General features: G+C 47.4%; 1 protein-coding gene across 1 annotated transcript in view; it reads left to right on the top strand.

Moving 5' to 3' along the window:
* LOC126419268 (UDP-glucosyltransferase 2-like) overlaps positions 1-23,382 on the top strand; it is a 135,608-nt gene that overhangs the window by 58,716 nt on the left and 53,510 nt on the right. Inside the window, exon 2 of the mRNA XM_050086425.1 lies at positions 10,302-10,539. Within this exon, the coding sequence (XP_049942382.1) occupies positions 10,302-10,539 (238 nt within the window). The remainder of the gene's footprint in view (positions 1-10,301; positions 10,540-23,382) is intronic.

The following is a 23,382-nucleotide window of genomic DNA, read 5'->3' as shown; positions in this document are numbered from 1 at the left end:
AGAGCACTGAAAGACCTAAGTCGAAACAAGGCCCCGGGAGTAGCCAACATTCCATTAGAACTACTGACAGCCTTGGGAGAGCCAGTCCTGACAAAACTCTACCATCTGGTGAGCAAGATGTATGAGACAGGCGAAATTCCCTCAGACTTCAAGAAGAAGAATATAATAATTCCAATCCCGAAGAAAGCAGGTATTGACGTGTGAAAATTACCGAACTATCAGTTTAATAAGTCATGGCTGCAAAATACTAACGCGAATTCTTTACAGACGAACGGAAAAACTAGTAAAAGCTGTCCTTGGGGAAGATCAGTTTGGATTCTGTAGAAATATTGGAACACGTGAGGCAATACTGACCCTACGGCTTATCTTAGAAGCTAGATTAAGGAAATGCAAACCTACGTTTCTAGCATTTGTAGACTTAGACAAAGCATTTGACAATGTTGACTGGGATACTCTTTCAAATTCTGAAGGTGGCAGGGGTAAAATACAGGGAGCGAAAGCCTATTTACAATTTGTACAGAAACCAGATGGCAGTAATAAGAGTCGAGGGGCACGAAAGGGAAGCAGTGGTTGGGAAGGGAGTGAGACAGGGTTGTAGCCTCTCCCCGATGTTATTCAATCTGTATATTGAGCAAGCAGTGAAGGAAACAAAAGAAAAATTCGGAGTAGGTATTAAAATCCGTGGAGAAGAAATAAAAACCTTGAGGTTCGCCGATGACATTGTAATTCAGTCAGAGACAGCAAAGGACTTGGAAGAGCTGTTGAACGGAATGGATTGTGTATTGTAAGGAGGATATAAGATGAACATCAACAAAAGCAAAACGAAGATAGTGGAATGTAGTGGAGTTAACTCGGGTGATGCTGAGGGAATTAGATTAGGAAATAAGACACTTACAGTAGTAAAGGAGTTTTGCTATTTGGGAAGCAAAATAACTCATGATGGTCGAAGTAGAGAGGATATAAAATGTAGACTGGCAATGGCAAGGAAAGCGTTTCTGAAGAAGAGAAATTTGTTAACATAGAGTATAGATTTAAGTGTCAGGAAGTCATTTCTGAAAGTATTTGTATGGAGTGTAGCCATGTATGGAAGTGAAACATGGACGATTAATAGTTTGGACAAGAAGAGAACAGAAGCTTTCGAAATGTGGTGCTACAGAAGAATGCTGAAGATTAGATGGGTAGATCACATAACTAATGGGGAGGTGTTGAATAGGATTGGGGAGAAGTGAAGTTTGTGGCACAACTTGACAAGAAGAAGGGATCGGTTGGTAGGACATATTCTGAGGCATCAAGGGATCACCAATTTAGTATTGGAGGGCAGCGTGGAGGGTAAAAATCGTAGAGGGAGACCAAGAGATGAATACACTAAGCAGATTCAGAAGGATGTAGGTTGCAGTAGGTACTGGGAGATGAAGCTTGCGCAGGATAGAGTAGCATGGAGAGCTGCATCAAACCAGTCTCAGGACTGAAGACCACAACAACAAACATGTTTCTCATTTTTTATTGGTACGAATCACACAACTAACAACGCGTTTTCCAGTGATTTTCAATTTGTTGGTGCTCAGAAACGGCATATATACATATTGGCTTGAAATGAATGCCAATTTGGCGTCTCTCAACTCTGTACTGAAGGAAGGGAGACGGTGTGCGTGTGACGTAGGTGGCGTTGTGCCATCTCATTGGTCAACGCTCAGACGCACGCTCAGAATCTCTGACATGCCATATAGTGCTCTGCACGTTCGGAAAGACTCCCGAACGTGCTATTCCACGCTATGATGTCAGAAACTCGGCACGCGCAACCTTCGGATGCACGCTCCGTGTGCGGACGGCTTTAGCGAGGTGAGAGCAGCCCCGCAAGACGCCTTCTGTCTCACCACGAGGACATCTCTAGCGCGGCCTTGCTGAAAGAGCAGCCCCATCCTGTGGCAAGTTGCAGCTGCAGCTACAGCGGCTTTGAGACATAATTTCGAAATCGAATACCGATTTTTGAAGTAAAATGGATCGTGACACCTAGCAACACACACACTTTCACATCTACGTCAGTTGATATTACGTAAATTCTACTTACGACATCGTAAGGGATCCACAGTCCCTTACGCAAAGATAGCGAGTGATATTGTTGTCACTCGCAGTTGAATCACTGAGTGAGTGGATGTTCTAATGGGAGTGGGAGGAAGAACATCGTACCAGCTGAGTGTGTGCCCGCATCGCCGAGGGTTGACACCCTCCCCCCTCTCCTCTCCTCCGCCCCCAGAAAACCAAATTATATAGAATAGTGTACCGAAAAGTAATTATCAGGTGTAGAAGTCATCATCAGCCAATTCAATCATTAAAGGATGTGGCCTCTTAGAGTCGTGGATTCAGATACGATTTCAGCTGTCTTCTCCAAGTGGGACGGTCTTGGGCAGTTCTCTGCCAGGTGTTACCATTGATCTTCTTGATATCTTTGTCCCATCTGTCTGGTGGTCTTCCTCTAGGCCTCCAGTGCCCTCTCGGAGTCCACTCCAGTACTAGCTTCGTCCATCTGTTGTCTTTTCTTCTTGCGACGTGGCCAGCCCACTGCCATTTCATGGAACCTACTGTCTTTAAGATGTCGTCAACCTTCGTCACAGACCGGATGTCATCTGCCTTTTTCCTGTCATTTCTTGTATAGCCCATCATTGATCTCTCCATGGCTCTCTGTGCTTTCCTAAGTTTCCCTTTTGTAAATGAGTTGTGTCCATGTCTCGCAGCTATACGTCATCACAGGAAGAATGCATTGATTAAATACTGCTTTCTTCAGATTTACTGGCATTTTTGATCTGCATACTGTTGAATTCTTCCCAAATGCTTGCCAGCCAAGCTTGATGCGTAGATAATTTCTGGCCTTATGTCTACATTCATATTTATAATCGGGCCAAGGTAGACATATTCACTGACCTCTTCTAATAGACTGTCCTTGACTTTCACATCTCCAGCTGGGACCCATTTGTTGGACATGACTGTTGTTTTGGAAATGTTCATGTTCAAGCCCACCAGCTGACATTCCGATGCAAGATCTGTAACTAAGTTTTGGAGCTCTGCGAAGTCTTTGGCCAGTAAGGCAATATCATCAGCAAATCTCAAGTTGGTAAGCCTTCTTCCATTAATTCTACTTCCCTTCCATTACCTTCCCAGCTCAGCTTTGACATAGCCATTTCCAATACAGCAGAGAACAGTTTTGGGGAGATGGGATCGTCTTGCTTGACACCCCTCATGATGCGGAATTCTTGAGTTGATTCGCCGATGTTAACATAAGCTGAAGAATTCTCGTAGATTTTCCTGAGCACTTCAATGTATGCTGCTCCCACCCCTTGCTCACTCAAAGCTTGGAGGACAGCTACATCGCTAACGGAGTCAAATGCCTTTTCAAAGTCAACAAAGGCAATGCACAGAGGCAGTTGGTATTCATTCGCTCTGCTTATCACTAACGGTCAAAATGTGGACAATAGTGCTAAAATTGCTTCGGAATCCAGCTTGTTCTATAGGTTGGGCTGAGTCTAGGGTGGAACTAATTCGGTTTAACAAGATCTTTGTGAAAATTTTGTACAAAATTGAGAGCAAGCTGATAGGACGGTAGTTTTTAATATTGTGAATACTTCGTTTCTTGTGTATCAAAATAATCTTAGCCTTGTTCCACGATAGTAGGATTGAAGGTGTAGAAGTATGAAACCAATCGCAGGCAGTCTGTTAACACTGAACTTGTTTAACTCGACAGCGTGTAGCCACTATTTAAATGCACCAAATCACATCAGGGGACGCCCAGGATGAAAGTCTGACTCTCTGTAATTATCATAAGTTTTCTTACGTGTAGAGTCTTGTACTGCAAGGAACAGGATGTAGTTACGGATGGCCGATATCCTCTTTCTACAACACAGATCCACATATGGATTAATATAGTTCTTTATTACATGAACTGGAAACTTTACATAGCTTGAATATAGTCCATGTGATGTGGTACAACCACATCAGTAATAGTCCTCTTGCAGACTGATGTAATGTAGATATTTAAAAACTGCAGTTTCTCACTGCTAGTAAAGTACAATTCTGGTTGAGGTAAACTTCTCCCACGATAGTCATTAAACTGGTGGCTGTGTACTGTCATAGCCCGTGATAAATTAAACGCGCTCTGTCAGTAAACTCACAGACGCCAAACTTTGATTGAGTGAGGCCCGCCAGTTAGCGGTGGCGGCCTAAATACAGGCTGTGCAGAAGGCGTTGGCGGCATGTTGCTTGTGGGCGTGTCTCTGGCCTCTCTCGTGATAGGCGCACTTCATCCAGAGCCTACCAATCGATCTTCGCGCTTCATCTTTGCCAACCAGTGTGCTGGCGACAGCTTACGCTAGCACAGTATGAAATCAATCTATGCGCTAAAAAGTACTCATGTGTACTTAATGCTAGCATCCACGTGACTACCGTGAAGTGCTTACAAATCATGAATGAATGGGATATTAAGAGAATAACTCACTACATTATTATTGAGCAGTAAATGTATTACGAAATATTGATGGCTGAGGCATGTATAACAGTATTTGCACAAGTCAACACATTCAGCATACAGAGGTGGGGGGCAAAGCAGTGGCTGTTGGTTAGTCTACACCACACCTGGTGTCCAGGGAACAGGAATCCCATGTGCGTTCCACAGGTTCTATCTACCTGCTGGTTAACTTGGCCAGACGACCCCTGGCATCACCTAATACCATCTTAACAAATATTGCCCTAGAGATCAATTGCATGTGTTTATTCAGGTACAAGACTCATTGATTGAGGTAGCAGATGGTACTGTAGTCTTAGTTGGACCACCTGGCTATATGTGGTCCAGTCACATTAAGTCTGAACAACCACCTTTTGCAGCGTGGACATGCAGGAAGTGTGTCAGTGAGGTTGTGGAAGGTGGGATGTGGGGCCTTGCTACCTCAGCCTACCATGGTCAGCTGCTGTATGTTTCTTAGTCGACGGTCCTTTGTGCGAACAGCTCCGTTGAGGTCCTCCCACAGATTCTCGACTGGGTTTAAATCTGGGGAATTTGGTGACCAAGGGAGTATGGTAAACTCATCGTGCTGCTCTTTCAACCACACACATACCTGTCAGCTGTGTGAAACATTGTGCTCTTGCTGAAACATGGAATTTTGCTGAGGAAGAAACAAACTGTGTGTAGGGGTGGACATTGTCACCAAGGATAAAAACGAAAAATGAAATGATTGTATGGCATGATTGGCTGGGATCGTCTGCCCCCGGTAGCTGTGTGGTCAGTGCGACAGAATGTCAATCCTAAGGGCCCGGGTTAGATTCCCGGCTGGGTCGGAGATTTTCTCCGCTCAGGAACTGGGTGTTGTGTTCTCCTAATCATCATAATTTCATCCCCATCGATGCGCAAGTCGCCGAAGTGGCGTCAAATCGGAAGACTTGCACCAGGCGAACGGTCTATCCGATGGGAGGACCTCGTCACACGAATTTTATTTTTTTTTTTTTTTTATATTGGCTGGGATGTCCCATTTGGGTTCGGCTCCCAAGTGTAAGTCTTCTTTCATTTGGCGCCACATTGGGTGACTTGCGTCCGATGATGAGGATGAAGTGATAACTCAACACCCAGTCCTCAAGTGGAGAAAATCTCCGACCAGCCTGGGAATCTAACCTGGGCCCAGCGCCTGGGGGGTAATTATGGTAGCACCCAGCTAACCAGGTGGCAGGATAGAAATACATTTGGGTTGATCTGTTGTGCCATCCACAATGGCGATAGCACAAAAGGAATGCCATGAAAACATTCACCAGATCATAATTCTCCATCTGGCTTGCACCATTCCGATGACTGTTGCAGGTCCATACTAGCCAAAAACTGTCAGATGGAGCATAAAACGTGATTCCTCTGAAATGGCCACCAGTCTCCACTTAGTGGACGTCCAGTTACAATATTGCCGTACAAATTCGAGTCCTTATCGTCAATGAACACCAATCAGCATTGATGCATGAACCAGGCACCTCCTGTGGAGGCCCATAGACAGCAAAGTTTGCTGAACAGTCGCTGAGGAGAGACTGTTGGTAGCCTTTTGGTTCATCTGAGTGGTCAATTGGTCAACAGTTGCACGTCTGTACACATCGCTGTAGTCTTCTTTCACCTCTGTCATGTATGGCATATGGTGCACCACAGTTGCCTCAGTACTGGTTTTGGTTAGTGTCATTATGCTATAAACAGCATTATGCCATAAACAGTGGACTTTAACCATGGTGGCATGTGAACAGTTTACAAACTAAGCAATTTCGGAAATAATTCCACCCTTGATCTTGAAAGCCAATGATCAAGCCCTTTTGGATTTCAGATAAATCACTCCATTTCCACATTACAGAAACTACACTGTTTTCTGCATCGCCAACCCACATTATATCCAGTCCACTGTGAGTGCTGCCACCTACTGTCTGAATGGCTCTTGCATGTTGATCTCGAACATAAGCTGTGGACACAAAAATGTTACTGGAGACTGTATATAAGACCTATGTAACAAACATAGGAGAATAGTTGTAATAAATTCTTCGTCACAAAATTAGTAAATATTTATGTGATACTTAGCAGTCCAGTAAAGAATATAGAACAAACAATGCACTAAGGTGTAAAAGCTGGAGTGGTTGGCCACTATGGTGAGTGGTGGAAATGAGCTATCAGAGGTCAGGTAGCCAGCCGTGCACAACCCTGGGTGGACTGGCAGTGGAGTGGCGAGTGGATTCCTGGTTGTTGCCCAACATTTCGTCATGAAAACAGCATTGTTAAAACATCCACCTATTGTTCAGCAAAACTAAAACGTCATGATGCTCGGAGGAGCCAATGCCCCAATGTACACCATTGACGAGAAGGCACTGAGGTTTGCGAGTGTCTTGTCTCTGGCCACCCCTGACATCAGTCGGCCAGTGAAGTGGAAATGGCAGCCACTCTGCAAGTATGCTGAATCCCACAGTAGGTGCAGTTCATGGTGGTGGCTGCACAGTGTAGGGGCAGTCACACGAGTTGGGGCAGGATGCAGTGGGGCGCACAGAACAGTGCTTCGGATCCATTGTGTAGGAGGTGGCTCTCAGTAATAGTGGCCGTCCACACAAGAGGAGGCAGACAGTGAGGAGTTTGTCCACACAGGTGATGGCGGACGAATGGCTGCACGGCCTTGTGCTTGGACTGTAGATCACAACGATAGGAAGCCAGTGCTGACTTGCGTGCGCCCTCAGGGGCCCCAGCTGTTGGTGGGCACTGAGTCATCAGCATTGGACTCCACGAGAAGAGAAGGATCGCGGCTAGCAGCTGTAGAGTCCAGGAGTGGCAGGAAGTGTATCCGAGTGGACTTGTAAACCAGCTTAACCCCCTCCCTCCCCTGCCCACAGAGATGGAGGATGTCTAGAAATGAGCAGTATTTATATGGGCATGATTCTTGTTTCGCCAAAGCATTGGTTCCCGCCATGTAAACCGCAACAGAGCCGCAGCTGAGATGTGAAGCCATCAGGTCACCCACACTGCAGTAGCTCTGTCTTTCTGCTGGTCCCTTTGTTGGCCAGGCTATGTGGTAACGGCTCTATGCCACAGTGGCAGTACTTGCTGCCATCATCAGGTCGCCCCTGATGTATCTGACAGGTCCCATATGAAAGATCTTCATGAGGCTGTTGCGTTATCCCTAGCAGCGTCTTTGTTATTCAGCTGTGCCAATTAAATTAGTTGCAACCCAACAACCATAAGCGATGACTTTAAACATAGCACAGACAAACGCGAGGCCACAATGACACTACTAGACTTCAGCAAAGCAGTTGACATTCTCAGCTTTGATATACTACTGGGAAACAGCAAATGGCAGATAGTGCCTTGAACTGGGTCAAAAGCGACTTGAGAAATAGACAGCAGGGTGGTGTCTGGGGGGGGGGGGGGGGGAGGGGGGAGGAATCTTCAGAACTGTAGGTCTCAAAGATATATGTGGTCAAATTTCAGCACAATCATCTGTAATGGTGAATAGTGCTCTTTGAGTTGCTAATCATTGCAGTTAAGTCTAAGGTTAACATGGTAAATAAAATCTTCTGCACTGGCTGATAAAGTACTATTACTACAGTTAGCACTGGTTACCCAACAATATAGGTGCACTCTCAGGTGATAGATGTTTTAAACAGTCGTGGCGCAGCAAAATGATTGCTTAGAGCAAAGTCCCAACATTCTAGGCGCTTCAGTCCAGAACCGCGCTGCTGCTACGGTCGCAGGTTCGAATCCTGCCTCTGGCATGGATGTGTGTGATGTCCTTAGATTAGTTAGCTGCAAGTAGTTCTACGTCTAGGGGACTGATGACCTCAGATGTTGAGTCCCATAGTGCTTAGAGCCATTTGAACCATTCGTTGGCAAAACAGGAACAGATAGCGCGCTAAAAGCAATAATCCATGACTAAACTGATTGGGACCATGGAGCATCATGCCTTAGACAGCATAGAAGTGTGTTTGGTGCCAGCGTGAGCGGTACTGATAAGTCAGTATTACGAGCCACTTGAGCAACGTGGCTCTAGAACGAGTCTCGTACTGAAGTAAGGATTACAGTCATTCTGTACATGTCTAAATTTACGTCCTACATTAATACCGGTTTCGAGCCGAAAAGATGCTATTAAACTTAGTGGCAATTTAAAACTGTGTGCTGGACCAAGACTCGGGCCCAGAATATCAAATTTCGTTTTAGGTAAGCTAAGTCATTATGGGAGCAGTGCACAAATGGTTTAATTCATACTTAACAGGAAGAATGCAGAAAGTTGAAATAAGTGGTTCATGTAATGTAAAAAGAACAGCTGATTCCTCAAACTGGGAGGCTATCAAGTACGGGGTCCCACAGGGTTTGGTCTTAGGTCCTTTACCGTTCTTCATATACATTGACTTACCATTCCACATTGATGAAGATACGAAGTTAGTTCTTTTTGCTGATGATACAGGTATAGTAATAACATCCAAGAACTAAGTGATGTAATTGTAAATGATGTTTTTCACAAAATTATTAAGTGGTTCTCAGCAAACGGACTCTCTTTAAATTTTGATAAAACACAGTATGTACAGTTCCATGCAGTAAATGGCACAACTCCAGTAATAAATATAGACTTTGAACAGAAGTCTGTAGCTAAGGTAGAATGTTCAAAATTTTTAGGTGTGTCCATTGATGAGAGGCTAAACTGGAAGCAACACATTGATGGTCTGCTGAAACGTCAGAGTTCAGCTACGTATGCTATTAGGGTTATTGCAAATTTTGGTGATAAGAATCTCAGTAAATTAGCTTACTATGCCTACTTTCATTCATTGCTTTCGTATGGCATCATATTCTGGGGCAATTCATCGTTGAGTAGAAAAGTATTCATTGCTCAAAAACGTGTAATCAGAATAATTGCTGGAGCCCACCCACGGTCATCCTGCAGACATCTATTTAAGGATCTAGGGATCCTCACATTAACCTCACAGTATATATATTCACTTATGAAAGTTGTTAATAATCCAACCCAGTTCAAAAGTAATAGCAGTGTGCATAGCTATAACACAAGGAGAAAGGATGATCTTCACTATGCAGGGTTAAATCAGACTTTGGCACAGAAAGGGGTAAATTATGCTGCCACAAAAGTCTTTGGTCACCTACCAAACAGCATCAAAAGCCTGACAGATAACCAACTAACATTTAAAAATAAATTAAAAGAATTTCTAGATGACACCTCCTTCTACTCATTGGCTGAATTTTTAGATATAAATTAAGGGAAAAAAACAACTTAAACATTAGTGTCATGCAATATTTTGTGTAATGTAATATCTTGTACAGACATCTTTTATTAACCTGACACGTTCCACATCATTACGAAGTGTCGTATTCATGATCTATGGAACAAGTATTAATCTAATCGAATCTTAATAACTGGGGTATTCGAGTAGGACTGACAGCCGACCATCGCAGCTGTACTTCCGACAGTACCCCGTCTCCTTGCAATCTTTGCGTTAGTTCTCCTTCCAATCTTTGCATTAGTTCTCCTTCATACATAGCGGGACTACCACTCCTGTAAGAAATGATACCGCGAATTGATGGCTTAGCTTCAGCCTAGGGGACTGTTCCCAAATGAATCTTTCACACAGTTGGCTGTCCACTGGTTTGAAACCACTTCGCAAAATATGACCGTGCCAAGCTGGGATTAGTACCTGGGACTCTGTCTCGTGGGCAACGCTCTTACCGACTGACGTATCCAGGAAGGTAGGAGACAGAGACAGACAGACATAGACTGGGGTTGAAGTTGACTTGTGTTTTGCTCTTGCAGATATCAGAACTGGCCGTCGCTGCGGTCGTGGCGCTGTGCTGCGCCCAGACCTGTGCGGGAGCCAACATCCTGGCCGTGTTCCCGCACGACGGCAAGAGCCACTGGATAGTCTTCCGCGAGCTGCTGGACGAGCTCTCCAAGAAGGGTCACCGCGTCACCGTGCTGACGCGCTTCGTGGAAGAGGGGCACCCGGGCTGGGACGTTATACCCCTCAAGGCTCGCATGGGAAGCGACGACGGTAAAGTTCCTTTCTCCACGAGAATTAAACAGTATCTTCCCTGCATGTGGAACACTGTCTCGTCCTGCAACCGAGGGTCGTCAAGAACAACCCATCAAAGGTCCAAGCAGTATTTGCTGGACGAACCAGCCACACCTTTCACAACTATGACCTCTCCACGATTTAAAACTGGCCTACACATTCAGCTAACACATTACAAGTATCTTGTATCAACCCGACTGTAAAGTAACATCGAAATCCCAACTACTAGCCATACATCAGAAAGATCACATCACACTCAGGCTGACAACTGACTCAAAATGGCAGTTTCATCCCTCACCCATCCTCCAAACCATCAGTCTTGACCGAACCTCGTGCTCTTTCCTGTACCTATGTCACCTGGGCAGTCATTCCTCCACAATTATATCAGTAGAATTACTGTTCTTTGTCTAGATCACAAGGTTTTAGAATGATATGGCCATATTAGACTGTGATTGGAATAATCTTCAGATCCTAAATAGACAGAAGAAATATTATTCATAAAAAGTTCTACCAACTGAAAATAACTAAAATTAAAAAATTAAAAATGACAGAAAATACCAGAAAAATATCGTTTCTCATGTGAACTCGTCATCAGTTGTACAGTCAAGTACTGAAACATTAAAATCATGAAATGTTCTATGATGCTGCTGTTTAGGGTAGAGACATAGATATGTCTGCTAGAGGGAACCACTGTATGCACAATAACATAATTAAATTATTGCATGAAAACAAGAAACTCTAGAATAGCAATGTTGGAAATTTAACTGATGGTTGTGGCTGTGCATACAAAACTTACCTGTATCATTTGTACGTTTGCCTCTCTCTTAAACCGCAGCAGCATTACAGAACCCACAGCACTGTTAATGTGTCACTACTTGATTGTACAACTTGCGAGAAGCTAAACATGGTCATAATGGTAATGTAATATTCCTATATCACTTCTCCTTTTGTTGTCTTCATTGTAAGTTGATAGTACTTTGTATGAACACAAATGAAGATTTTATATTGATAATTAAGATAGGTGTTCCACAAGCTTGACCATACCAGGTCTTATACGATTACATCACTCACTCCAAACCCTTGAACACCAAGCACTCTGCCTCATTTTCCATTTCTACCCACCCCCACTCGGATCCTGTATTTACATAAAAATCTGCCCCCCCACCTCACCTATGTCTAACACTTTGATTTCCTACACTTTCCAAACCGCACCAATACCATTGTACCTTACGACACTTAGGCCAGCACTTCTCCACACTCTTGAAGGCTCACTTTTTCCACATTCTACCGCAATGAAACTTTAAATATCTCTCCCTATCTGCACTCATCGACTGTGCGGCTGGTCCTGGCGGCGGTTCGAGTCCTCAACCGCGCGCGCGTGTGTGCGTGTGTGCGTGTGTGCGTGTGTGCGTGTGTGCGTGTGTGCGTGTGTGCGTGTGTGCGTGTGTGCGTGTGTGCGTGTGTGCGTGTGTGCGTGTGTGCGTGTGTGCGTGTGTGCGTGTGTGCGTGTGTGCGTGTGTGCGTGTGTGCGTGTGTGCGTGTGTGCGTGTGTGCGTGTGTGCGTGTGTGCGTGTGTGCGTGTGTGCGTGTGTGCGTGTGTGCGTGTGTGCGTGTGTGCGTGTGTGCGTGTGTGCGTGTGTGCGTGTGTGCGTGTGTGCGTGTGTGCGTGTGTGCGTGTGTGCGTGTGTGCGTGTGTGCGTGTGTGCGTGTGTGCGTGTGTGCGTGTGTGCGTGTGTGCGTGTGTGCGTGTGTGCGTGTGTGCGTGTGTGCGTGTGTGCGTGTGTGCGTGTGTGCGTGTGTGCGTGTGTGCGTGTGTGCGTGTGTGCGTGTGTGCGTGTGTGCGTGTGTGCGTGTGTGCGTGTGTGCGTGTGTGCGTGTGTGCGTGTGTGCGTGTGTGCGTGTGTGCGTGTGTGCGTGTGTGCGTGTGTGCGTGTGTGCGTGTGTGCGTGTGTGCGTGTGTGCGTGTGTGCGTGTGTGCGTGTGTGCGTGTGTGCGTGTGTGCGTGTGTGCGTGTGTGCGTGTGTGCGTGTGTGCGTGTGTGCGTGTGTGCGTGTGTGCGTGTGTGCGTGTGTGCGTGTGTGCGTGTGTGCGTGTGTGCGTGTGTGCGTGTGTGCGTGTGTGCGTGTGTGCGTGTGTGCGTGTGTGCGTGTGTGCGTGTGTGCGTGTGTGCGTGTGTGCGTGTGTGCGTGTGTGCGTGTGTGCGTGTGTGCGTGTGTGCGTGTGTGCGTGTGTGCGTGTGTGCGTGTGTGCGTGTGTGCGTGTGTGCGTGTGTGCGTGTGTGCGTGTGTGCGTGTGTGCGTGTGTGCGTGTGTGCGTGTGTGCGTGTGTGCGTGTGTGCGTGTGTGCGTGTGTGCGTGTGTGCGTGTGTGCGTGTGTGCGTGTGTGCGTGTGTGCGTGTGTGCGTGTGTGCGTGTGTGCGTGTGTGCGTGTGTGCGTGTGTGCGTGTGTGCGTGTGTGCGTGTGTGCGTGTGTTCTTAGGATAATTTAGGTTAAGTAGTGTGTAAGCTTAGGGACTGATGACCTTAGCAGTTGAGTCCCATAAGATATCACACACATTTGAACATCTCCCTATCAGAGCGTTTCAGATGTGTCGCAATATATCGTTTTCTTCTACATAATTTTAGGAAATTCCTGTTATAAACTTAAAGGACTTGTAGAAATCAGTGAGTACGTAAGTTTTTTAATAGGGACCAGCGTCCGGAAACGGACTGTTTCTGCTCTACAACAGTTTGTTTGGTAACGGAGAATTGTGACGCCCTGAAAATAATCTAAGTTCGGAGTGGGCGTGGCTGCACGGGCCGCTCGGCCAGCTGGGGCCCGGCAGCAGACACACAGTGCCGAACGTTTGGCAGACGAGAAGGGTAGCCCCAGCGCCTGGTCCAGCCGCGTGGCTGGGAATTCCATTGTGACGCTGTGTCGATGGAGGAGACACGCCGGGAGTGCCAAAGATGGCGGACTTTGTGAAACCTTAATGGTAGACATTTCACGGTTCGTATAGAAATTAACAGTATCCAGATGAATCGTGATACCTCAAAAAGGAACATGTCCTTTTCCATTATTAGCACGACAATTCTGATGGTGTAATCAGATTTTCAATATATTTATTAGTTTAAAGTGTAGTATCTGACAATAAATTATACAAGCAACATCCAGCAACGAATTTCCAAAATCTAAATGGTTCATCCGATTTCCTCGATCTACGTGTCTTTAGAAAACTATTAGTGTAAACAAGAATTGGCGTGAATTACAGGCATGTAACTTACGTAGCACATGAGTTATTGGAGGTCAAAGTGACCGATTACTATCGACCGCGCCAGGCCAGAAGTACTCCACAGTTACACGAAGAAATGGTAGCAGCATGTTTATATATTTACTCATCTATGTCTTTGTTTACATCCTATATATACTATTCATGAAGAAATTGGTTACTGTGTTTTAGAAAGCACAGAGACATTAGGCTACTTGACTACCTTTTGTTGCTATTCCTTTGATATGTTTGTTTATGTATTTAATTATGTGTGTTACAGCAGGTTTATGGTCCTGCCGTAGGAATATTTATTTAATTTCAAGTTATTTAAATGTAAATCCAGTATTTCATGTGTGTTTCAATATGTTGTGAGTGCACATTGGCTTGGAGACATGGAGGGAGCGCTCTAGCCAATCACAGCGCTCGTTACTTAGACGTATGGCGGTTGGGGAGGAGCATCGTTTCTGGAGAGGACACGAAGTAGTTCTGGGCAGTAGGGCACAGGACACGTGAGTGCTGGACGCGACGGCGGCGACGGACGGACAGTCGGCGGAAAGACTTGGACTGTGGAGCAGTTTGCGTGTGATCGCGGAGGATAGAAATATTTCGGGGTGCCGACCTGTGCTCTTGTGTGATTTCAGTGGCTTCTGTAGTGAAAACGTAGTATGCGTTCAGAAGTGAATATCTCGCGAGCTATGTTGTTGTTCATAACTAATTACGTGAAGAAGTAGGAATCTATTGTTTCCCTGTTATTCAACTTATATTTTATTTAATTGCTGGACCATCGACACAATAAGTGTATTTTTCAGAAATATACCACATTCTCAAGCGTACTTCTACTATCGTACTCATCATTTAAAGTCGTTAAGATAGTACATGCAGATTTTATTTAACTGCAATCTTTCATTTATAAATTTCTTACTTTCATAATTCGCAACTGCCGAGTGACAGAAACCTTCGACCAATCTATTCATGTGTGGATTTTTATTGTATACTGTAGACTCAGCAGTATTTGACCGTAAATGCGGCAACTACATATCCCAGCCCCTAGAAAACTAAACCAGCCAAAACTTTTAATATCGCAACTCTGAGTCGGAGGGTTCGTAGTTGAGGGCCACATCACCACCTCACATCCTTTCATCGTTTAATTTGAAAGTCCGCAGGTTTCAATTTAGAGGTATAATTGCTGACTAGGGAACTGAATTAGGCGCGACGCAGTACAATTATTAGATAGAAATTCGAAAGGATGATAATCATATATCCATTTATCAATCAAGAACATTTGTGTGTATTAACACTTACGCGTGTATATTATTCCAAAACAAAAAGAGCAGAGCATACTGTACGTACTGTGCTGTATGCATTACAACAGCGGCTCGATGTGGCGACCGCAGCGTGTTCTGGTACGCACATTCCATCCCACCTGATGTCTCGTCAGTTTCTAAGTTCAGCGCGCAGACATCGTGCCAGCAGATCTTCCTCTGTCTGTACAGAAGTCTCGTAAATTAAACTTCACGTATGACCACACAAGAAGTCGTCCGTAGGAGGTAAATCTGGCGATCGCGGCGGCCACGCGGTTGGACCACCTCGGCCTATCCGTCTTTCGCCATATCCTCTGTTCAGATGTCTCCGAACCGCACGCGAGAAATGAGGTGGTACACCATCATGCTGAAACCACATATCCGACGGACATTCAGTGGCACAGCTTCCGAGAACGGATCCGTTTTGTTTTGTAGGAAGATCAAATGAGCAACTATGGGTCTTTCCTCTTTCCCTCAGCAGATGTGGGCGCGTTGCAATATGAAGGAAACCGTCATACAACGGAAACGGTGCTTTTCCTGGCATAGGTTTCTGCTCAACATATTATGTACTCATTCTTGTCGCAAAGTGCTAGAAGTTCGTAAGGGGGATTTCCGTGTCCTTCCGTTCCCAACCGCTAGCTTCAGGGACCTGTTTCCCATAATTTTCCTTCCACATTCAATGGGGAGTGTTCCGTTACTTTTCGTTACTTGTTTTCCTCATACAACCACGTATGGGGACCACTCTGGGTCACGGTTATCAGGGAACGATATCCTGACTTATTGAATCGTCTAGGAAAAATACTTTAAGACAAGAAAAGACCCGCCACGAAGGAATTATGCGAATGGGACGGAAATCGGCAAATGTACAGACAAACAAATGATAATAGTTTCAGAAAAATTGGATGATGTATTCAGGAGGGAAAAAAACTTCACAAATTGGGCAAGTCGATAACACACAACCACACGTCTGGCTCTTAGTCAACCAGTCAATCGACCTGGCATTGATTGATAGTTGTTGGATGTCCTGCGAGATATCTTGCCAGATTCTGTCCAACTGGCACGTTAGTTAGTCAAAGTCCCGACCTGGTTGGAGCGCCCTGGCCATAATACTCTAGACGTTTTCAGTTGGGTAGAGAGCAGCACGAAGGCAAGCAACAGAAACTCTGGCCGTTTGGGGGTGGGCATTACTTTGCCCAGGATGGCATGCCGTGAAGGGGAACAAAATGGGCGTAGAATACCGTCGATGTACCGCTGTGCTGTGAGGGTCCTGTGGATGACAACCAGAGGAGAGGTTCCGGGTCGTATGGCGGAAGTCAGTCAGTCAGTCAGTCAGTTTGGTACCTCACCACTGTCTAGGGCGTCTCCACACACGTCTTCGACTTGGAATCTTCTTGACTGGAGTAGAACTGTCTTCAGTGGTGAACCCGCTTCGAAATGAGCTCCTATGACCAGCACATCGGTGCATGGAGGATGTTCTACGTCCGTTTTGTTGCCCTTCATGATAAGCCATCCTGGCCTTACACTTCAGTAAGATGATGCCCGATCTCAAACGGCGAGAGTACCTGCCGCTTGCCTTCGTGCTGTCCAAACCCTACCTTGGCCAACAACTTCACCAGGTCTCTGCCCTATGGAGAACGTTTGGATCATTACGGGCAGGGCCCTCCAATCAGCTCTGGATTCTGACGATCGAACACGCCAATAGGACAAAATGTGACATCACATCACATCACTCAGGACATCCGACAACTCCGTCAACGAATGCAAAGCCGAATAGCTGCCTGCATGAGGGAAAGAGGTGGACCAACGTGCTACTGACTTTTTGTGAAGCTCTTTCTCTTCAATAAATCATCCAATTTTTCTAGAGCTATAATCACTTGTGTGACTGTACATATACATCACGTCTACCGATTTCCGTCCCATTGGAATAATTCCTCTGTGGTGCTCCTTTCTTTTTTCCTCTTCTTAGGGTGTACTTAGCTGTCTCCATAAACTTCCCGGACCTGCATAAACAGCAATCGTTAATGTTTTCGTATACACGAACTGGCCTATAAATTAAGATTATTTAAGTAATTATTACTCGCAATCGATAACGTCAGTGGTAAGGATTAATTTCTATACTGGGATTTGAAGAGATGGAGGCTGATCTACACATGGTTTGCGACTAAGGAATATGCTAACTTGTTCTGAATCATTTAATTTCTTTCTTGATACTGGCAAGTTACAAAGTGTCGCATACATTCAATACATCATAAACACTATATGAGTTCGATGGCCATTTAATAGGTGCAGTTTGGGGATGCATAAGAATACCACTTGTTTCAGAAACTAACTATGCATTTATTGCTTGACAAAGATGATTCACTGTTGTACATATCATCACAAGGGATTCATAGGGGTTCAGAAAGTACACCATTTTTTCAGTACTTCATAACCAAACTTTTCATGTACAGTGCAGATCATGAATCATCACTTCAATAAACTGAAGGGGTTATAACTATGTAAATTAAGGTACCCCGGCTTTCTGAATTATGGAAGGCTACAGTAAGGAAGGTGCCAAGAAGCAAACATATCACTCATGTATATCTTCATGCAACAAATTTAGAGTAATTACTTCACGGTCCTGCCCCTGCGGGTCTGGGATAAGAATAGGCCCGAGGTATTCCTGCCTGTCGTAAGAGGCGACTAAAAGGAGTTTCAACCGTTTCGGCATTCCATGTGATGGTCCCCCTTGGGGTTTGACCTCCTTTCTTCAAATTTCTACAGAAGTACGAGCCTTTTGGGGAAGGACGCCTTACATGGTGTATCACTGGTCCTCAGTGCACTAAGACCTTGGCACTCAGCATTGTACCGGCGTTGTAACCACACCCACTATTCCTCAAATTGGGCCTAAACGCCTGATGGGTTGCACAAGTTACGCTCATAGTGCGTCCCCATCTGCACCAGCGATCATGATGGACTTTCCATGGCACCCGAAATCCTGCATGGTAGCCAGCCCGTTGTGGTGGGGTCGTCATGTACCCTCTAGGTTGTAGCCCCCTGACAACACAGGGATCGTACTGCCGATACCTGAGCTGCACCCTCCCCACGTCGGCCAAGGAGTAGATGCCCGTCTCCTTGGGGCATCGGGACTCCCGGCAACGGTCATCCTGCCAGATGGCCCTTGCTGAGGCTGGGTGGCGCCTGTGGGGAGAGCCCCTGGTCGGAGTAGGTGGTATCAGGGCGGACGTTTCGCAGATGAAACGTCAACACGTATCAGGTCGCTCTGCGGCCGAGTCTTTTAAAAAGAAAGGTACTGTCTCTGGTTCTGGTTCTCCTGCCCTTTCCCCCTTGGCCACTCCCTGGGAGGAAGGACAGGCCCGCCGGCTTGGGGCGATGTACTTCCCCCACTATTTGGTCTGTTCTCGGACCGATGGGGGGACGTTCGCCACCTCCAAGCCTATGTTCTTTGTCTAGCACATCGAGGACATCTTCGGGGAAATCGAGGCTCTCAGTAAAATGCAATCGAGGTCCGTTCTTATAAAGATCGCCTCCACCACACAGTCGGCTGCGCTCCAGGCATGCAACTGACTAGGGGACATCCCAGTGTCTATTGTCCCACATCTGGCGCTGAATAGGATGCAGGGGGTTATTTTTCATCGGAACCTCCTGCTGCAATCTGATGAGGAGCTCAGGGCCAACCTGGAGCGCCGAGGCGTGCATTTCGTCTGGCGAGTTCAGCGCGGCCCCAAAGACCATCGCATCGACACCGGAGCCTTTATCCTCGCCTTCAAGGGGGACGTTCTCCCGGAGAAGGTAAAGGTGATGTGCTACCGGTGCAATGTGCGACCTTACGTCCCGCATCCTATGCGCTGCTTTCGGTGTTTGCGCTTTGGGCACATGTCGTCACAGTGTGAGGCTGAGCCCCTTTGTGGCGATTGCGGATGTCCTCTTCGTGAGGAACATACATGCACCCCACCACCTCGGTGCGTCAATTGTCCTGGCATCCACTCGCCTAGATCTTTAGACTGCCCCGCGTATCAGAAGGAGAAGAAGATTCAAGAATTAAAAACTTTGGATCGTCTCTTATTCTGAGGCCAGGAAGAAGTATGACCGCCTCCATCCCGTGACGTTGACAACTTCGTTTGCCTCAGTCGTGTCCACTCCTTCCACAGTATCCTCACCCCTATCCTGTCCCCCCTCTACCTCCTCACCCCATCCAGGGTTTATGCCTCCACCTCCCAAATCCCTCCGTTCCAAATCCTCCTCCCTCGTGGCCCCTGCCCCATCTGCCCCGGGGGCCACCCTTCCTCTCCCTCCTCCCCCTCCGCCGACTGAGAAGCGATCCTCTTCTCAGGTGTCCATCGGGGAAACGTTCCGGACCCCAGCTTCCGAGGTCTGGTGTTCCAAAACGGACCCCGTGCGTGAGGACCTTCTTCGGGTCCAGCCCACCATCCCCGTGCCTCATCGGCCTTCCAAGAAGGCCTCCAAGAAGGCCTCCAAGAAGAAATCTTTATCCTCCTCTCCACCCCAGCGCGTTTCGTCTGACGCTCCATCCATGAGTCGCTGCTCCCGGCCGTCCTCAGTTTCGCCGGGACGCTCTGCTGCCAGGTGCTCAGCTGCCCTCTCGTCGGCGAATGATGCTGCCCCTCCTACGCAACCCGGGAAAGCGGCCGCCGCTGGCGACGACTCGATGGAACAGGATCCTTCTCCCGCCGGTTGTAGCGTTGTTCCCTCGACACCTTGCCCTCTGTGGCCGTCGAGGTGACCAGCTCTTCACCCGTTTTGTTCCCCCTCTTTTCTGACTAGCGATGGCTTTGTTACATTGGAACATACGAGGTATTCAATCTAATCGGGAGGAATTACAACTGCTCCTCCACCTGCACTGTCCGCTCGTCCTTGGTCTCCAGGAAACCAAGTTGCACCCAACTGACCGTATTGCTTTTACCCACTATACCTCAGAGCGGTCTGACCTCTCCCCTGTGGACGGTATTCCAGCTCATGGTGGGGTCATGTGGCTCGTTCGGGACGATATCTATTACCATCCCCTCCCATTGACCACCCCACTCCAAGCAATAGCTGTCCATATTACTCTTTCTGCCTTTACTTTTTCTGTTTGTACCATCTACAATCCATCGTTATCCGCAGTTAGTCGGGCTGACATGATGCACCCGATTGTTCAGCTTTTCCGCCGATTTTATTGTTTGGCGACTTCAATGCCCATCATCCGCTTTGGGACTCTCCTGCATCCTGTCAGAGAGGCTCCCTCTTGGCGGATGTCTTCAACCATCTCCATCTTGTCTGCCTCAATACTGGCGCCCCGACTTTCCTCTCGGACTCTACTCATACCTACTCCCACTTGGACCTCTCGATCTGTTCTACCACTGTCACCTGTCGGTCTGAGTGGTATGTCCTTTCTGACACCTATTCGAGCGACCACTTCCCCTGTGTCGTTCGTCTCCTTCACCACACCCCATCCCCACGTCCTTTGAGCTGGAACATACCGAAAGCTGACTGGGGACTTTACTCCCCCCTGCCGACCTTTCCGGACAACGATTTTCTCAGTTGTGACAGTCAGGTCGAATACCTCACGGCTGTTATCATCAATGCTGCCGAACGTTCCGTTCCTCGTACTGCCTCTTCTTCACGTCGCGTTTCTGTCCCCTGGTGGAATGAGGCTTGTCGAGACGCTATCCGTGTTAGACGACGTGCTTTACGCACCTTTCGCCGCCGTCCTACGTTGGCGAATTGTATTTGATACAAACAACTCCGAGCGCAATGTTGTAGAGTCGTCAAAGACAGCAAAAAAGCTTGTTGGGCCTCTTTCACCAGCTCCTTTAACAGTTTTACTCCCTCTTCTGTCGTCTGGTGTGGCCTGCGCCGGCTGTCGGGCATTAAGGCCCACTCCTCGGTACCTGGCCTGACTTCAGGTGATGAAGCCCTTGTTGATCCTCTGGATATCTCCAACGCCTTCGGGCGCTTTTTCGCGGAGGTTTCAAGCTCCGCCCATTACCACCCTGCCTTCCTTCCCAGGAAAGAGGCAGAAGAGGCTCGGCTACCTTCCTTCCACTCGCTGAATCTAGAAAATTATAATGCCCCCTTTACTATGCGGAAAGTAGAACGTACAGTTGCACTGTCCCAGTCCTCTGCTCTGGGGCCAGAAGCGATTCACGTTCAGATGCTGGCACACCTTTCTCCGGCAGGCAAAAGCTTCCTTCTTCGTACCTACAATCGCTTCTGGACCGAAGGTGAAGTCCCCATGCGTTGGCGTGACGCCGTCGTCGTTCCTATACCCAAACCTGGGAAGGATAGACACCTTCCTTCTAGTTACAGCCCCATTTCTCTTACAAGCTGTGTCTGTAAGGTGATGGAGCGCATGGTTAACGCTCGGTTAGTTTGGATTCTTGAATCTCGACGGCTACTTACCAATGTTCAATGCGGCTTTCGTCGCCGCCGCTCCGCTGTTGACCACCTTGTGACCTTGTCGACATTCATCATGAACAACTTTTTGCGAAAGCGCCAAACGGTCGCAGTGTTCTTCGATTTGGAGAAGGCTTATGATACCTGTTGGAGAGGAGGTATCCTCCGCACTATGCACAGGTGGGGTCTACGCGGTCGCCTGCCCGTTTTTATTGATTCCTTTTTAACAGATCGAAAGTTTAGGGTACTTGTGGGTTCCGTATTGTCTGACGTCTTCCTCCAGGAGAACGGAGTGCCTCAGGGCTCTGTCTTGAGCGTAGCCCTTTTTGCCATAGCGATCAATCCAATTAAGGATTGCATTCCACCTAATGTCTCAGGCTATCTTTTTGTCGATGACTTCGCGATCTACTGCAGTGCCCAACGAAAATGCCTCCTGGAGCGCTTCCTTCAGCGTTGTCTAGACAGCCAATACTCATGGAGTGTGGCAAATGGCTTCCGGTTCTCTGAAGAGAAGACGGTTTGCATCAACTTTTGGCGATATAAAGCATTCCTTCCGCCATCCTTACATCTCGGTCCCGTTGTTCTCCCATTCGTGGAAACAACTAAGTTTCTAGGGCTCACACTGTACAGGAAACTTTGTTGGTCTCCACACGTCTCTTATTTGGCTGCTCGTTGTACACGTTCCCTTAATGTCCTCAGAGTTCTTAGCGGTTCATCTTGGGAGCGGATCACACTGTCCTGCTTCGCTTGTATCGGTCCATAGTCCGATCAAAGATGGATTATGGGAGCTTCGTCTACTCGTCTGCTCAGCCATCCCTCTTACGCCATCTCAACTCCATCCACCATAGGGGGTTACGTCTTGCGACCAGAGCTTTCTACACTAGTCCCGTCGAGAGTCTTTATGCTGAAGCTGCCGAATTACCATTGACCAACCGGCGCGATGTACTGCTTTGTCGGTATGCCTGCCGGCTGTTGTCAATGCCTGACCACCCCTCTTATCGGTCCTTCTTCGCCGATTCTCTCGACTGTCAGTATGGGTTGTATGTGTCTGCCCTTCTGCCCTCTGGAGTCCGCATTGGTCGCCTGCTTCGGCAATTGGATTTTGCCCTCCCTACCACCTTCAGAGAGGATGAGAGCCCGACACCTCCATGGCTCCAGGCTCCGGTTCATGTTTATCTCGACCTCAGCTCGCTCCCGAAGGAGGGTACTCTGGCTGCAGTGTATTGCTCACGGTTTGTCGAACTTCGTGGGCGACTTGCCAGTCACACCTTTATTTACACTGATGGCTCCAAAACTGACGATGGTGTCGGCTGTGCCTTTGTCATCGGGGCCGTCACCTTTCAATACCAGCTCCTCGACCAGTGTTTCAGCTTTACGGCCGAGCTTTTCGCTCTCCATCAGGCCGTTCAGTATGCCCGCTGCCACCTCCATTCATCGTATGTGCTCTGCTCTGATTCACTCAGTGCTCTTCAGAGTCTTGGAGCTCCATATCCGGTCCATCCCTTGGTGCAACGGATCCAGCAGTCCCTCCATTCTTTCGCTGAGGGTGGCTCTCCTGTCAGCTTTCTGTGGGTTCCCGGCCATGTAGGAGTGCCTGGGAATGAGGCTGCTGATGCTGCAGCCAAGGCTGCAGTCCTCCTGCATCGGCCAGCCTCCCATTGTGTCCCGTCATCTGACGTTAGTGGGGTTGTTTGTAAGAGGCTTGTGTCCTTGTGGTGGGACACTTGGTCGTCACTTCAAGGAAGCAAGCTCCGGGCAGTAAAACCGTTCCCAACTGCTTGGACAACCTCCTCCCGACCATCTCGGCGAGAAGAGGTCCTTCTGACCAGGTTGCGGATTGGGCATTGCCGGTTTAGCCACCGCTACCTGCTCTCCGGT

The sequence above is a fragment of the Schistocerca serialis genome, chromosome 9 (genome assembly GCF_023864345.2).
Source record: "Schistocerca serialis cubense isolate TAMUIC-IGC-003099 chromosome 9, iqSchSeri2.2, whole genome shotgun sequence".
Classification (NCBI taxonomy): Eukaryota; Metazoa; Arthropoda; class Insecta; order Orthoptera; family Acrididae; genus Schistocerca; species Schistocerca serialis.
This window is presented reverse-complemented; position numbering and strand designations above follow the sequence as displayed.